This window comes from Chanos chanos, chromosome 5, assembly GCF_902362185.1.
Source record: "Chanos chanos chromosome 5, fChaCha1.1, whole genome shotgun sequence".
NCBI lineage: Eukaryota > Metazoa > Chordata > Actinopteri > Gonorynchiformes > Chanidae > Chanos > Chanos chanos.
In genome coordinates this window covers 43914636-43933002 of record NC_044499.1, presented here as the reverse complement: position 1 = coordinate 43933002, position 18367 = coordinate 43914636, and the positions used below count along the sequence as shown (strand labels likewise).

General features: G+C 38.9%; 1 protein-coding gene across 1 annotated transcript; it reads right to left on the bottom strand.

Annotated features, from left to right (window-relative positions):
- Nucleotides 1–13321: 13321 nt before the first annotated feature.
- ppp1r3cb (protein phosphatase 1, regulatory subunit 3Cb) lies at nt 13322–15624 on the bottom strand. Its single transcript, XM_030773336.1, has 2 exons — nt 15436–15624; nt 13322–14778 (listed from the first exon to the last, which is right to left on the bottom strand). Exons 1-2 carry the CDS (start codon nt 15447–15449, stop codon nt 13836–13838), a joined length of 957 nt encoding a protein of 318 aa, XP_030629196.1. The 5' UTR covers nt 15450–15624; the 3' UTR covers nt 13322–13835.
- Nucleotides 15625–18367: the final 2743 nt, after the last annotated feature.

Sequence of the window (18367 nt, the reverse complement as noted above, 5' to 3'; positions counted from 1 at the left end):
TTAATGAAAAAATGATAAAAGCCATAGTACTGTCTGGTTTTCCCTCATGTTTGAATATAATGTCATGACAATTATGGCTCTGCGTATTTTGAGTTTCACACACTTTGATCTAGGGTGTGTAAACTGAGAGTACTTTTATTATAGGTTTGATCATGCAGACACCTGATATGAATTGTATTTAAATAACATGTGAACTTCTTTGCTCTGTTGTGACATGTTGAGAAAGACTGAATACAAAATGTATTTACCGTGTATTTATTTTAACTTGAACTTTGCTCATTTGTTTATAATGATTAAAGTTACCTGGCAAGCAGCTGTGTTTATAATTCATTGATGTATCCATAGTGGTGAAGGATATCCGCTGACACACTGTTTAAGAGGATTCTTTTTCAGTGTTTCTGTTACAATACACTTCAGACTTTAACTTTCTTTGAGTTAAAGTTTGACCTGGAGCAATATCTCAGTGGAAGAAATGATTTGATACTTAGATGCAACTTTGGTCCTAACGTCTTGTTTATGCCTTGGTTGCTTGTTGCAAGTTATCCGGAAAAAAGAAACAAAATATTGTGTACCTTATATTATTTTATGAACATTATTTTTAATGATGTACATTATTTTTAATGAAAAAAAGTTTTCAACAGTTTTCACTGTCAGCATCCAAAAGTTTTCACAGTGATTCATACCAAATATAAAAGCACATAGTAGTTTAGTACTATAGATGTCATGAACAAGTTATACACGTCTCTTACAATGCCACTGCTTTTGACCGATGTGACACTGCAACACAGTCTTTCAGTCCATTTGCAAAGCTATGTCCCACATATTGGCCATTGGAGGCCCTGCCTGTCTTTTTATATTTACCAGAGGGCTCAAAGGCTTTTGATAAGTGTGTATGGTTCTATGAAACTGATTTGAGAGCATTGTCTTGCTGTAATTAGAATGACCTTCAGAGCTATTCATCTACCAATAGACATTTGACTCATCCTTTCAGTTCTTTCTGTCTGCACTTGGAGGTCAAACCAGTTCAAGATGAAATAAATAAGTTAATGAAAGCAATGGCTTAAAGGGGGATTGAGGTCAAGGGCAAACCATTTTTGCAAACATATACCAGGAATCACGTTTGCAGCTCATCAAATCGTGACCTGACTGGCTGCAGTAAGCTCACACTCATTTGGAGCGTGCATGGAAAGCAACCGGTTACCGCAATGCTTTTGAAATTCACGGCCCTGTTCCAGGTCTATGATGATTGATCGCGAGTACTGAAAGGATTCAGGTTGCCGCAGCACAGGAGAGAAAAGCGGCAGGGCAGTGATAAGCTGGATCGACAGGTGCTCTCTATGTGAATTGGCAGCACACCGTGCTTTAAGGAAAAAGGCAACTGTCAAGTATCCATCAATAGTAACTAAACATAGTGTACAGACACAGTATGTGTGGCAATTGAAGAGTGTACTTTTTCTGTAAAGAACACCCTCTTCTTTGCAAGGACACCCTTTCCCCTGGGCGACAAGGGTATTGTGGTACAAAGGTGTCATTTTGAGTGGAAAGCTGTGTATAAGAATGCGTTTGCATTGGGTTTATGAACAAATAATCCCTTATCTGCAGGTTCATTTCCCCCTTTTTAATGTTCTGGTTTTTAAACGACAATCACAAGCAGTAGAATCACAGATTAAGTTGAAATGATACTGAAGTGTGAGGAAACCCAGAGGATGGTGATCATTATATATTAATTTAAGTAACATTCAGGGCACTGTGAATGATATTAGTAGTGCATTATGGTGAAGGGTTCATTGTGAACTAAAGCTGTAGATCATTAACATGAAGGCAAGGCTGGCATACCTAAGGAACATAGCACATATTTGACTTTTTTCTTTGAAAATTAATAAACTGCATGATATCTCTAATCCAGAGAGTTTGGATTGGTCCATTGGGTTTTTTCCCAGTTCAACAAGATCATGCATTTTGTTACTAATGTCACAAAGGCAATAAAATCCCACATCCAACTAGGTAGTTGCATAATCTTCAGCACAGCCCAAAATAGGGCTATAATTGGATACTGATCTGTGAATGATTTCAGTACATCAGATAGAGCAGCAAAAACAGACATCCAATATGTTTGGAGGGAAGGGCAATGCTGGGTCATGTGATTTAAGATGGCATGGGCTCGGCAGCATCCATCCCTTATAGCATACCAGTTCATCTCGCTTTCTGCACCTCTGAACATTCAAACCAGCAACACTTCAGTCCCTAGACTACAGCGCTTATAGTTTGACGTATGACATTACATGCTGTAGCTCCATTTCTGTATAATGTATTTGATAACACAGTGCATATGACCCTGTTGGTAAGAATCAGTGCGGCTACAGCACATAAATACCATAGTGACACAGAGTCCATGAACAAGGACATTCTGTTCTGTTGCTGACTAAGGGGCTTGCCTTCTGTTCCCGTTTAGGTTCCTTCCTTCATACTCAGTCTCACCACACATGCTTTGAGCACAATAGGACTCATTTATGGAATGTGCTGTAAACGGTATATGTCATAGGTTATTGTTAAGCCTAGAAAAACTCTACATGTTTGCACAAAGAAATTAATCTCGTGTCTGTCTATCTGCCCCTGTGAGATCAGGAAATCCTATAGGAGAGTGAACAAAATGTTACAGGAGGGAAAAAAAGAGGAACTTTGTCGTGAATTTACAGCACTATAGGCATTTATGATATATTAAACTGGTGGTCGTCTATTTATGATATATTAAACTGGTGGTCGTCGAGGTGGTCGTCTGTCAACAAGAGTGTGCTTCCCCTTTAAAGAGACTTAGAGCTGTTGGACATTGTGTTGAATGAGACCATTGACTTAGTTGCTGCGCCCCAACTAAAACTCTTTAATTGATTTTCCATGGCAACACTGAATCGACCGAAATTGTCAGTAGCCCCACCCAACCAAGTATTACTAAGCATGTCAGTATTGCTATTTTTAACGTTCTTGTTTTGTATAGAAGCCCATCACTGTTGCTACCACTTACAGCCTGTGCACACAGATGGTTAATTTCTCTGGACAATGCAGGGAGGTGTTGCTCTTACCCTTGGCCAAATATCTTGCTCCACTTTGGTTTCCACAGAGGTCTGGCAGGCGCTCTTCCAGAGGGCTTGCTGAGCATCCCAGAATGCATTGCATTGTAGCCTGGTTCTGTCTGTCTCATGCTGTCTGTTTGGGAATGAGCTTCCAAGTTCAATTTTCTGCCCTTGTTTAAATCAAAGCACAAGGGTGTTTATAGGGGCTGACTGGTTTTGGGTGGACACAACTCCTGTTTATAATGGAGATTTGGTTCAATGCATTATGGGAGAATACTGCCCTATCCTTTCATATCTGAATGCAGTAGGCCAGTTGCAAGGGTATTATACAGAAGCCGTCTGTTATTTAGATAGGAAAGTATAGCTCAGGGCCATGAAATTCACTTTCTCTATGGTATTTGCAGTATTACGTTTTGGTGATTTATCTTTCTCTATGTCAAGAAGGGGGAAGCTGAAATGCAATATCTGTAAAAATGTTGCATTCTCAGGATTAAGTAAGTGAGTCTGTCAATCCCATAACTCACAATATATCAACTTGTGAATTTATCATCACTTATCTCCATAAAGAAACACTGAAATGCAGTTACTGATTCTGCTAAACATAAGAACATGATACAATATAGATACAGTGTTGTTCACTGAGATGCTTTTTGAGAAAAAGCGGCAATGGGATAGAACACTGCAGTAAGCAATCGTTTCTGGTTAACCAGGTGGTTGCAAAAGAAACATCCTCTTAACAAAGAATGTGGTCTCTCATGTGAAAGAAAAATAGCTGCTGCAACTTAATAATCCAATTTTCTGTCACTATTTAAAGAATTATATTGATTTAATTAAATAACACAACCTATACAGTATTTACGTAATACTATTATTACTTTATGTAACTGCTAATGAAGGCTGATTGACGTCAGTCCTAGGTGGACCCCTTGGTTATGTCTCATTCTATGTTTAGGCTGTTCTCATTCGCATGTTCAACTCTCAATAGCACAAGACAGGCGCTGTAAAGTGCGCTGTGATTCTTGTGTGAAAGCATGTGCTAACACTAACTCAAATGAAGTTGGGCTACATAAAGCACGCGATGACTACACTCCATTCAGAACACCTCAACCCCGAGGAGGAATCGAGCTTCGGTTTCCACAGCTGAAAGCACAGCATTAATCTGGCGCTTTCCTGTGCCTGCTCCGTTAAACTCTAATTTCCCCCCCAATAAGTAGGAAAACACAAACAGTTATGGGTCGTCCTCTGGCAGTCTCATTTTGGTAATTAGAGGTTTCAGGCCAACACGTTTGCTGGAACTGAATTGTACTCCTATTGATGACCCCCTCTGAATGATCCAGTGGTTTTATTTTGTTTGTCCCTCACGGAGTTCTTGCGCTGTCATCATTTCCTCTGTTTTATAATTAAGTTTGTATTTATGTTCCTTGTAATGTATAGAAGTAGCTCTTCTTCATGAATGTAAGTGACATCCAGTTTAATAAGTCTATTAAGTTTAAGATTAATTCCACACACTTTCAAGACAGGCGGTGTGGCTGACGGGTTGGCAGTGGGGGAGAAACTCATAAATATCAGGTGGCTATTTTTGACGTTCTGGTGTGGAGAGTTCAGAAATTTCAGCCTTGTATCACAGTGTCTGTATTATGTCAGTGCACGTGAACACTGTGACCTGATATAGTTATATACACCGATATTCACGTGGGCCCTGAGATTTATACCTACACTTTCTACGTAAGTCTTAACCTTATGAAGAGACACTACACGCCTCACTATGAATAGTTCAAAGGTTGTTGCCTTCACAGGGAGGATATATTACTATGAGATGCTTTTTTAAAATGGAATAGCATGCATGACAGTAAGTTCCCTTCCCAAAAAGCAATGTCCTGAACACACCAAAAATGTTTGTGCACTGCCCATGGCTAGGTTAGGATTTTGAACACATTTCCTGCAAGGCCATATGAGCAATATTGTCTGGAATCATACTGTGGGCAAAACTAACAAGTTTTAGATATTTTTCTCTTTCGACGCCCAGACATGGGTATTACGTAGCAGAAATCTCCCCAGCCGACAGTTAAACTGCATTATTTGTGTGTGTTTTTTTTTTCATTTTTCTTTTTTTTTTTTTTTTGTATTTGGGACACCTCTTTTCGGAGGGGAATCTCTCCAAGTCATTCTGTCATTTCTCATTTGTCAGCAGCTTTGAGCTCTTTTCAGCCTCGGTGACCGGCTGTGTAGTGTAGTCAGACTGAATCAAGCCACAGTGTGTGCTGTAGCAGCAGCCCGGGCCAATGAAACGACTCGACTCAGAGCCCGGCAGGCCTCAGGCTCTCCCCTGTTGTGTGCTGAGACACAACATTGAAAGCCCTTTCCATTCGGGACTGAATATCGTTCCATGCCTGCCATTGAGAGGGTTATATGGCTGCAGCTGTGTAATAGCTAATCTAATGCTGAGAATTTATGCAGGTTTACAAATCTAGTACTGTAAAAACACTGTCTTCCAATTCATGGCATTTCATATTAGGGCTTAATGTCATTATTAGAGTCATTCATTTATTTATCTATGTGCACCGCATGCACGTTGTTGTGTACTGCGACAGAAAACTCTGCGGTGGAGCATAGCTCAGTTTCCTGCATAACCACTCAGTGAGTCTATCAGTGCTTGCCAGAACAAACCTTCTGGTTAAGCAGAACAGCCAGGGTGTGACTTTACTCCACAGGCTATCTTTATTTACTCTTCATCAATCCCCATTTCATCAACAGTCTGCACTGCCGCTTACCATCAGAATTCTTTACCTTATTTATGAGCAAGATAAAATAATTGGAATTGCGCATTCGGTAGTTTCCAAAAGGTAGTTTCTCGCTCTCTGTGCCCACTAAGAGAATTTTGAGAACTCATTTACTCGTACTCATACTCACATACTCATTTTTAAATATATTGCATGGATTGGACATGCTGGAAAAGGCTTTCCTTCGCACAAATAGCTTGTGTGCGGTAACTACTTTTACGATCATATTAAACCAGTAAACACATTTGCAAAGTCAGTTTACAATGACCATGAACTCCACATTTCTCTTATTCGACTGTTATTCAACTGATGAAAATATAAGTCACACATATTTACACAGACAAGAAATAAACACAGAGGTATTTGTTTAACCCAACACAAAGCCTCAGGCCTAGCCCTCTGTTTTTGGCAAATACCATGTCTTAAGCAAATGTCCATCCAAATATACTTCACTGAAGAGCAGCATTTCTATCATATCATTTCCTTTGACTGTGATGTCTTCATATCAACACACTTTACCTCAGATGTCTTCATGAATGTGTAAACAAATAAATCACTTAAAGGCCTTAACGTACCTTTCTTCATATACAACATGGCTCACTTTGAACATACAGTACAGGATTCTCCTGAGCAACATGAAGCGGACATGTGATAGGGATAAGGTTCATTGTTTTGGCTGTTAGCCAATAAACAATAAATAACTCAGTATGTAATTTGGGATGTCCTTAGACTAACCTGCTTTACTTTAGACATGAGCATGAGTATACAGGCACGAAATGCCAAGCTACAAAAGTTGAACCCAAATCCCACTGAGAGCCACAGAAACTTCATCTCTTATATTAAGTTTATCACCAGTGCTGCAGTTTCCTCTCCTCCTTTGTTTGGTAGTCCAGCTCAGACCTTGAATGATGTCAGGAAAGTGAAGGGAAATGACAAAGCCTTGATTCAAATTCAAGGTTAGGGAACAATGTGAGATATAGTGTTTGCAAACTAGGACTGTACTCTGGGAGAAATAGTTTGACTCATTTTTCCATGCAAGCCTACGAAAACTCAGAAGAAACATCACTGTTTTGCCACAGGGCCACCTGGGGCTGTGTAAATTGGGAATTCTGTGCAAATTCTCAGGTGGTTCTTTCTGGCATGGTCCTTTGTTTATTCTCTCTGAGAAATTTTTGGTGCCCTTATATTTTCATTACCACAAAATCCGATAAGACTTTGTGAAGCATGTGGCTACAGTGGAGCGTGCCACTACAAAGGGCCGGAATACAAAAAGTCTGTGAAAAGTGAATATTTCAATATCCGTCTGCTCTTCAGAAGATTATCCTGGCTTCCCAGCGCCAAGACTGTTTGTTTTCGCTTGTGGCAGGGCCATGGACCGATTTCAGTTATGACTACATCAGCATGACTGTTAGAGTAACTTTTCTACTGTAGGTTAAGTGATTTACTGTAATAATATGTCTTTATATGAGATTGTGGATCCAGAACCAATGCAATAACACCTTTAACTGGTTTGTGTTTCTATACTCCACAAAATCATACACAGCACTTTTAGAGAGGAAATAAGCTTAGGTGAGCAACATTTAGGAGATTTTCCTGTCCCTGCAACCGTAAAGTGCTATCAAAACTAAGAGTACGCTGAATCTGCAACAGGAGCTCCTACAGAATGACACTGAGTAGAACTGAATTCTTGTGGCTGCTCTAAAAGCCTAATTGAATAAAGACCAATTCTAATTTTATCTCTGCCAAAGTTTAGATAACACGCAGCACCCTCTGACACACAATGCAGTTGGAACGCTTGACACGAGACTCACATAGAAGGTCAAAATGACATGATGTCTCAGATATCAAGGTTTGGCAGGACCTGATTTGTGAAGGTGATCAAGTTATAATTCCACTGCTTCACTATCAGCAGGCAGCTATCTCCTCGTGCCCGCATTTGAGGACACCGAAACCCATCGACAGTGATAGTAGGTTTTGCTAATCCCATCCGCTTGTGTGGGAGTCAGACCACATGTCTGTAGTGCTCTGGGATTGGATTTTGCTCAGCACTCAGACCTCTGGTAGTTACGCTATCGAGCTTTTACCCAATGCAGTGGGGAGACACACACACACACACAGTGATAAAATGAAGAGCTGGCGGCTGCTTTAATCCTATGTTATATCCTGCTTAATGGGTCACGTACGCCATGACAAACGTCAGCTCACCATAAACAGCAGAGCGGGAGACAAACAACCCGTTGTTAGCCAACAAGCATCCAGTTCTCTACAGACTACAAATCACAAATATGTGACAAAAAACTTTGTTTTTTGCATTGTAATAAATTTTTTTTGGTAGTAATGTTGATTTATGGAAAACTGTATCAGGAATCAAAGACTCCTGATACATTATTTTACTTCATTTTGTCAGCTTCCTAGAGGCAGTCTCATTATGCAACGGTTATTGATGAATTTTATGTACCCTATTTAAATATACATAAATAAGTCAGTCATCATATTATCTCTTGTTATTATTTTTTTTTCCTCATTCTTGATCAGTTGCCGAGACTAATTAATGCACATTCCACCTGGCAAGCCAAGCCTACATTTTGAGTGTGAGAAACGTGTCAGATTGATTCAGCATTGATGTCTGTTTTTCGACCACAGGTATGTAACAATGGTTGGCCTACACCCTAAAAATGCCATCTCAGCATTCACACACTCAGGGAGGAGTGGAATTCCTGTCTATGCGCATCACCTCTGCAGTTAACTGACTTCAGTGACATTAACGCTTATGGCAGCTATCACTGAGGCGGCCGTCATTATCCACATCAGGTTATTAAGCAAGTTTGTATGCGAAATCTATGATTAATCATGTCATATTCAAACACTGATGCAGAGTTTCTTTCGTACCTTGTCACCATAGAAATGCACAGCTCGTTTCGAAAGAACATGTCTGACAAGTCCATGTTGTAATCGGAGGCATCGCCAACTCACTCTGTGTTTATTCGCTTTGTTTCCTCTCCCAACACTGAGACGATTACGTTTTATAACCGCTTTGTGGTACTTTATAGAGTACATAAAGGGGAAAATGTTTTCTTCTACAGCTGAATATAAATTTAAACTAGAGAGACATTCACATTTCAAAGGATTATTTTAGGAAACCTATATTAAACACAAAACGGGTTTACATGTATTCATTTAGGATTAATGCAGAAATACACAATAATTATAAATGTGGTAGCTGGCTTGAAAATACTTCTCATAACAAATAATGACCAACGTTAATATTTTGTAACATATATTAAGGAAAGCAGCTTTGCATCGCTATGGACAAGATGAAGTACTTTTAACTGACTTATCACTAAAACAGAGGTAACATTAATATTTTTGTCCATTACTTGTCCAAATTTGACCTCAGCTGAGCATTTAACAGATCATCCATATGGCAACAACAGCTCTATATTTTCCACATGAGCCATGCTGTGAATGACGTTTGACATTTAGTCCCAGTTAACACCATGTTTAGCAGTTTAGGTATGTGCCAAGAATAGAAGGCATTTTAAAAGGAAGTCAAGTCTCTAGAAGTTCCCGTCATTTTTCAGAGACCTTGTTAAGAGCTCTTTTTTGTAAGAAGAGAACTGATAACTAAACGCAGGACTTACTCTGCGAGACAGTGGTCTGGACATGAACTAGAACTCTCAGTGGCTTATGAGGACATAACAGCCAGCAGTTCCCCAAAGCGGTGAAATCCAGGAGGCTTCAGAGTTCATATGTACTGGATCCAGCTGGTGATCCCAGCACTCACATGGCAATCATAACTTCAATATATGTAATACAGGTGCTTAACCTTCAGATGTACTGTATGTTAAAGCTAAGACTGACTGTATTATTCAATACTAACACAGCAAATCGCCCCTGCGTTTACAATGTTACAGCTGTGGAGGGTATTCATAAGCACTGTTCCTGATGTATACGCATTTTAAGGTATTGCTTATCAAAGTTGATAATCATCCAAAAACAATGTACAGGCGCAAGTAAAGAACATTTCCCTTAGCACTTCAGTTGTTTTAAACAGTGTATATTACAGTACCCTGATGAGTGTATTTATGGTGACATCTCATTATTTGTTCAAGATTCCCCTGATAATGGTAAGCACTAGGTCCTGTCCCTTTGATTGGGGCCGGGTTGACCCCCCCCCCCCCCCCCAACCAGCTACAACAACAACAACAAAAGATGCTTTGCCTCATTAAGACTTACAAATCTACAAATGCTGCAGATTCCATGGCATGGATTTTTTGTTTTTATAATGATATTACAAAATCAAAACTTCGACATTATAACAGTCCAAAAATATTTTAACCCACTTTTTTTTTGCTTATTGGAGAGTGTTTACTTGAAGCCATTTGTTTTGGACAGTTTGATAATGAAAAGATAATGGCTGGAATGTTAATCACTGTTTGTCTGCCAGTTTGTCATGTCTAATCAGATTGAAATAACCTCAATGCTTTCACATCTCTGTGGCACACCACTGGAGAGATCCATGAAGGAAATGCTTACTTACTAGAATTTGCTGTTAGAAAAGTTCACAATTAGAAAGGGCATGAGAGAGGTCTTGGTTCTGATATCGTGGAGTCATGTGTAACTCAGTTAAGACTTTTTATTAGGTCACGGCACAGTAAGAAAACCCCCTCACACCCCAATATTCACACCACTCAATTATTACCATTTGTTGACAGGTTTTTCTCTTGTGCGGTTTGCGTGGCCAGTTCAGCACTCTCTGTACAAGAACATTTCTGAGCTGATCACACAGAAAGTTAACTTCTGTGCTTGCCATTGTTTACTTTACCTAGCATAACGTGCTACGTATCACATTTTACCTGTGTGACACCAGCAGTTCTGAAAATAAAGTTGTGAAACTTGCCAATGCACCATTAGTTCTTTGCCCATTTATTTGAACATGTTCAAAGAGCAAGGCCAACCAACACTGAACCTGCGGTATTGCCACATATACAAGCAAGATTAGCTACAATTTTTGGGGGGCAAAAAATGAAAAAGGCAAAAAATATGAAAAAAAAGGAATGTAGGTCATTGTATGTTTCATATTTGTAAGTTAATCTGGGAAGGAGAGATGTCTTGCTATTGACAGTAAATACAGGGTGAAGCTATCCTGTCACTCAACAAACATAGCCACAGAGCGTCAACATTCCTCCTGATGTGTCAGCAACACAGGATGTGAAATGCTCCATATAAATTGCTCCTCAGTTGATTAACAAATATTTAACTGAATCCCACTTTAGATACATTATTAAAAGAGAGTGCTTTGAAATCTCCCAAAGCGCTACGAAATCCCCTAAAAGAGCTGTGGACATATTTGGAGTGATGAGAATTATCAAAAGGTCTGCTATCAGATAATCAACAATGATTACCAAAATAAGGCCTAAGCGTGACTTCTGTTAAATGAATTTTACACACATCCAAACCCACACTGAGTACCCTTTATTTACAAATATGGACGTTGGTCTACACTATTCCAAATATTTCATGTGTCCAATTCTGTCGACAGCTAAACAAATTGGCCTCAATTTGTCAATTGTTAAAGTCTACCTAATTTACAGTTACATTCAAAATATCATTGACACAACCCAAATATTACTCTGATCTCAACAAGGTTTTTTTTCCTTTTTTATGTGTTCAGTGGCCTGCAACGATTGCTCAGTCTCTGATGGAACTGGACTTTTTCTTTTTTTTTTTTTACTGTTGACTGTTTCCAGGCAGAGAAGCTATTTTATGCTCTCTCTCTCTCATACAAGCGTTCAAAAAGCAGAGCAGTGGGTCAGTTTCTCTTATTAGATTTCTCAAAACTAAACAGAATCAACTCATCCATGACATTTACATTAATTAGCACTCAGTCTGAGCTGTTGCATCTATATAAGAGACAACAAGCCTATTCATAGCCCACCGTGTAATTGACTTCCCATTGTATAGCTATTGCACGGACATACAACGGGTCATGTTATTCTGAACACCACCAATTCGTATACAGGCATTATGTAATTGAGTAGCATGCAACATACTGTGAAATTAGGTTCACAGACACAACAAACTGAGAAGCCTGTATACCATGCATTGCACAGGGCCTACCAAGGACAGATATCATCCCCTAGGCTGACTAATCGAATTCAGGAAAACAGGAAAAAACAAATTTGCGTTCATAACTAAACTGAATTATAAATGCCTTTTTAATAATCAGGGCAAACTTTAAGACACATGAGCCTTTCACAGTAAAAACATTAAGTTTTATTTCTAAAAGGAAGAGCATGTACAGTAAACCACTCTTTCAAACAGAAGCCTTTCCTTGCAGTAGACACAAAACTCAGGCACACACCATGGTTTGCGTAGCCCTTTTACATTCAACCAACAAACATCTCTTTTAAAAATAAGAGCAGCTAGCAGAATTCATCCTTTTTCCAACACCATCCAACTTGTCCAAGGTATCGACCTTTAACACTGACCTGTTTTTTCCATGTGAAGGAAAGGGGAAAAAACAAGGTCACAGAAATGCAACAACAACAACTACTCTTATCTCCATCTCTTTCCAGTATAAACACATTTCATACTTGTTATACTTGCGAATACTTCCTTAAAAGAACATTCAATCTCCCTCACTGCTCATCCTCCATTTTGCACAGGAGCGCATTCACATACCATGGGTCCAAAACAAAATGCAGACAAATTTGTGCAGACAAACACACACAAAACATAGCAGCAAACATTCAAAAGGAAAAAAAAAAAGTTGTGAAAAGCACACTGAGAGTGTATATACAAGAAGGCTTTACAAAAATAGAATGGACATAGGAAAATGTTTAAGTGCAAGAGAAAAAGGGTATGAACACTTATTGGCCAACTGTATCTTACATGGGCTTCATTAAACTGCATATTTTGCTGCTATTGCTTTTTAATGGAAAGTTTCAAATAAACTGGTACCATGAAATTTAGATACGTAACTTCAATATGAAGTGGCTTCATGTTGCACCAAATTATTACACTTTCACATCCTTAAATTTGTAAAGGCATTGCACGTAGTGCAAACTTCTTAGCGTTAACTATGTAAGGAGGCCTCCCAAAACAACTGGTAACATTCCAAAAGCAGAAGATAATTCCCATCATTTTAATGTATGGGGATTCTCTACAGCCATGGGATACTGCTGGTGACTATTGCATATTGATCTCTAGATTAACAAAAAAAAACAAAAACTTGGAAAACAGGAAATTACATTTTAACAGAAAGCACTTAAGTGCTATTTTTAAAAAAAATGGGATATGCCCTTTGTTCATGAAAAGACTATTTAACAACAAAATTTGTAATAATGCCGTTGTATTGCATCTGGTTTAGCTGGCATTCTGAGAGCATCATGAAGGAAGGCATCTATGTTACGACAATAAATGATTTACCACATTTCAAAATCAGGAAACACTTAAGTGTGCAGCAAAAAAAAAAGAAAAACCCACAAAACTTAAAACTAACAGACATTGTACTGGATTTTAACATGAGTACCATATTCAGTCAAAAGAACTTCAAAAGCCTTTATCAATGTTAAAATGGTTAGTCCTCTACTTAAAGTGACAATGTCTTCCCTCAAAATTTTCTTAAATCCAAATCTGTCATTTTTAGCTAAATTCATAACCCAACATATCATGCTACAGCTCATAACCAAAGGCTAGTTATTAAAAAAAAAAGAAAGAAATAAAGCCAATGTGAGTATGTTTTGTTTTTTTTAAATCACTCAAATATTGGATTTTCTTGAGGTTTGCATTAATTTTTCAAACATTTTGACTCTGTTTTTCTTTGTGTTTCGTTTAGAGTCGAACAACACACAGCTGGGTTGTCTCTGAAATGAACACAATGTTCTTTCTGCACTACCTCCTGTGCACTACTAGCTTTACCTACAGAATTTTTCTTTTTTTTTCCTTTTTTTTTTTTTTTTTTTGTGAGAGGTGCTCTGTGTTATCACCAATAAGGGGTGGTGCTCTCAATGTGACCCCAGCTCTGCCACTCTGGAAAGAAGCCACTGGACGTCCTGGGACTCCCATACTGATCAAACTCCATTTCTGGCCTCTTGCCCTGGCCCTTGATTTCCGGTGTTGTCTTCTGAACGACATGGTTTGCCTGATCAACATCACACTCAGCATGTTTCAACTGGTAATTCTTCCCATCATTATTGTCCCAGAACGTGTGGTCTTGGGTTTCGAAGAATATGCAGAACTCCACTCGTTCATTTTGGGGCAATAAACTCGGGAGGTCGATGGTAAAGGAGAAGGTGTCAACGTCCGAGCAGCCATAAACATTATTCATGTACGTACAAGTAACGTCTGTGTAGCTTTTCCATGAGTCGAATGTTATCCGTACATTGACAGATTTCTCGAAGCTTACATTGCTGACTTTGACTGTGCCTGTGAGAGATTTTTCTTGGATTATGCAGTTCTCCAAACACACGAAGTTCTTCTTGAGTCGATTCCGGAAGTCCAGGTAGTCTGCGGCGGGCTGAGGAAAGTCCAAAACCAAGCTCTTCTCTTTCTCCACTTTAAGGCCCACGATGGCGTTTTCCAAGTCGGACAATTCAAACTGCAAGTCTGATAGTGGGTCCTCCTCAAATTCCTTAAATACATGAATGGCTGTAAGTGACATGCCTTTGGAATCAGCAAAAACCACTCTCTTCTTGGCTTTGGCCTTGGGACTCTTCCATCCCAGGCTGGAAGCTTCTACGTCTGTTTTGGAGCTGATGCATGGCCTCAGAGGTTTGTACTGATTGACTAGGCTTCTAGACTTGCAGTCCTCATACGAGCTGAGGAAACTGCGGAGGGGCGGCGAGTGTGCCAGACAGATCCTCATGGCAACATCGACAGGCATGATTGGACTTGGCATTGGTCTTGGATTCAAGATCTGCAGTACCCTGGTGCAAAAAAAATAAAACTACGCATTATTATGCTTCAGAAAAAAAAAAGAAAAGAAAAGAAAAGACTGGAGGTCAAATCCACCAATGTTAAAGAAACTGTTCAAATCCAATGTGCATTATAAAAATCTGATGTCTTAATTTAACTGGAGCCTTTATTTTCAGTGAGGTAGCACTGATAAGTTATTATAAAACCTTTTATTCAAAGTTCTAGGACCGAACTGGTTTTCAAACAGTTACAACCGCATTAACATTAGTAGGCAATACCATTACAGGTTAGGACTTAAGCACTGCACAGAACGAAAATCTCATTCGGTGAGGCTCAATATTAGGCAGGCATGGGTAGCACAGCAGGGCGCAAGGTAGACACTTTCAACTGGTTCCGCATAGGGAAATGGGGGATACTTCTGCCATCATACCCTGGGCAACATTATGACACTTCACTCAAACCGTTGTATTCAGTGTTAAGTTTGATGCGTTAACTCCAAGGGGATTCTTTCGTACCAGAGGCGTGAAAATGGTAAAAATCAATATATATATTACAAATATATATCATTATTGTATTTACATTAACTGCTGAACGTATTTCTCGCAGTCTACCTCATTAAAACTTGCATTTACTTTGTCTACAATGAATGACGCACTTCATTGTCTTACCTGGTACAGTTCATTGGAAAACGTTGAAAAGATCCCAAACGACAAATGGTGATGTGCTGTTGGAGAACAAACTCTTTTTAAGGAATTATATGGCTTATTTAATATTTTATTAAGTCATTATAGTATGCAACCGATGCCTAAGACTCTGTATGAGCGGCACGCCCCCCTCGCGCTGCTGTCCTGCTGCACTGCAATCGTCAAATGAGTTTCAGCCGGTACGTCAGGTCTTTTTGCGTATTGGTTCACGTGAACATAACGTGAAAGCCAATGGGAAAGCAGAAAAGTAGAGAACTCAAGCAATCAGGGCCTAGAAGAGGATCACGCATGACATGCATGCAACAGACATCTAATCGTTCTCGGACCGGGAAGTGAGAGGCGGAGAAAAGTGCTTCTTTCGAATTCGAAAATCACAGTAGACCCCTACCGGACTGTATTCCAGCGACAGACATCCTTAAATTTGTTACTGAGGTATAAGTGCATACTCCTCGGGAGATAAACGAATTCTTACCGAATTTGAATGTTCCAACAACAATGTTTTATATTAAAGAATGTGGTTAAAGAAGTGGGTGTGGATTTCACTTCGGGTTTTGTGTCACTTTCACTCCTTCAAATGCCATCTCGTCGTATTTTACTCACCATTATTCTTCAGTATATATTTAAACAACAAGCCTGTGAAATCCATGATATGAAATAGTTCAGGCTTGCTGGAATCAAAACACGGCAATTTACAGAGTTACTTAAAATCGTAAGTTTTCTTATGTAACGTCGTTAATGTTGGCATAGCCCTAGTTAATATTTAATTAGCCCTTGTTATATAGGCCTACCATTTACTTCTGTTTATTAATACTTTATGTATGCTATGTGTGATTGCTCATATTGCACAAAATCACCCAACTTGCCTGCAATAATATATTGCTCCATTTTGCAAGCAATCATAAGAGACAGCAATGCCAGACAACATTCTTTCAACCTCTGGACAAGATCATGAGAACATGCAAGTACAGGTATTGGCAAATTGTGGTTAAGAAGGTTGGCACACTTTCATTATGACACAACCAATTCTCTTAACTTCCCTAAACATGGTTTTGAATTTCCCAAATAGAAGTTTTACTGTATGAATGGGTAATGGCAAAAAGACTACAGAACTCAAACTCAAAAAAAAAAACAAAAAAAACAAACCACAAACTCCACCCAAGACATCAACAAAACAACCAAACAAAAAAGGAGTGGGATTTAGGCAACAGTAATTTTGTAATGCAAAATGTTTTTGGTAATATGGTCTTCATCAGTGCAAAGGGCCAGCAAATTTGGCTTTTACTCCGTGCGAAAGCATTTGTTGGTTTTTTCATTATTGTTATTATTATTATTATTTTTATTTTTTTTATCAAACTTTATATTATGAAGCAAACTACTCTCCTGCTGTTAAAGGTCATGGAAATAAAGGGTTCGTGCATGATCTTATTGTCAGGCCATGTAGTTCTCATCATTATGTTTAGCTAACCTTAGATGAACGCAGTGTTGGACCAGTCATGCACTGGATAATACAGAATCACGTAGCCACATGGTCTGACCTCATAGGCTTTCTAGCAGGCACCGCAAGCCCTTGAGATAAGGCCTGGAAAGTTTGTCGTGGCTAGTGCTTGACAGATAAGATGCCTCAGAAATGAATGTTGAATGTGTAGGCTAAAATCCTTCAATAATTGAATGTGCATGCATCTGGTTTCTGACACAAGTAAACCAGTTCTTCTTCACAGAAACCCATTCAATGCTTTAAATATTTACCATGAATAAAAGAGAACTTTTTTTAAAATGCAGATTTCACTTTCCAAATGATCTAAAAGTAGTCAACTCCCAAATCTGAACATCATACAAGTGTGAACCCCATGTACAAACATCAGTAAAAGATAATACACTTAGTAAAACACTACATAATCAGACAGTTTACAGTGAAAATTTCCTTTACAAGGCATTCAGTAGAATGTTGACAAACTGGAGAGGAGATGTGGCGTGCCTATTAACCAGTTCCGCAGACAAGCAAAACAGGAAGTTTGCTGAAAGCTTGTCTTCTCAGTTTGTTTCTGCATGGTGCATGCTGTTCCTATCTGGCAGCATATATTTTAAGGCACAGAGTACACGACCTGTTATATGTTGTTTTACTTTGACTTTACTGGACATTTTGGGTGAGGATTTGTTTGTGTGTGTGTGTGTGTGAGTGTGTGTGTGTGTGTGTGTGTGTGTGTGTGTGTGTGTGTGCAAGGGAAAGAATAGGAACATACCGCTTTTGTTGTCAACTCTCAAGTGACATTTTACTGGTAAACACAGTTTAATGAATACAGGTTATTGATGATTTCCTTATTTTCCTAAAAACAATGCAAGGCGGGAACACCTTTTCATTCTCCATCAGCACAGATGCAAACCCGTGATACAAGGAGAATGGATAATAGACTAAAACAAGTTAGAACTTGTCAGGATTCCAGAGTGCTTAGCAGATAATGGGCAGTCCTATTTTTATAATAGGGTTAGTATACCAGGATTTGCCTTGACTTGAATGGAAGAATACAAGTAGATTTTGGGCAACCTTTTAATGAAAGTAAATAATGTGCTGGATTATGGCCTATTTTCTTTCTAAATAGAGCAGTTACGACATTACTAATATGAGAAGCTATTTCCAGCTGTGATATTTGGTCTGTTCATATTAAACATTTGAATTATTTTGTTATGCTTTTTAAAAGGCACCTCTGGAGAAGGTACATGGTCAAACTATCTGTTTCCTTTTCTCTCCAGTAGGTATTGTGGTGATAGCCTTGAAGCTGTCAGTTCCCTGTTTGGAGAGTGTCCCATAAGCTGTTGAGGAGGTGAAAATTAGCCTCCTAGGATTGTGATATGCATGACTAAGCATTGACAGGCATGTTTATTTTTAAAGCTCAGACTC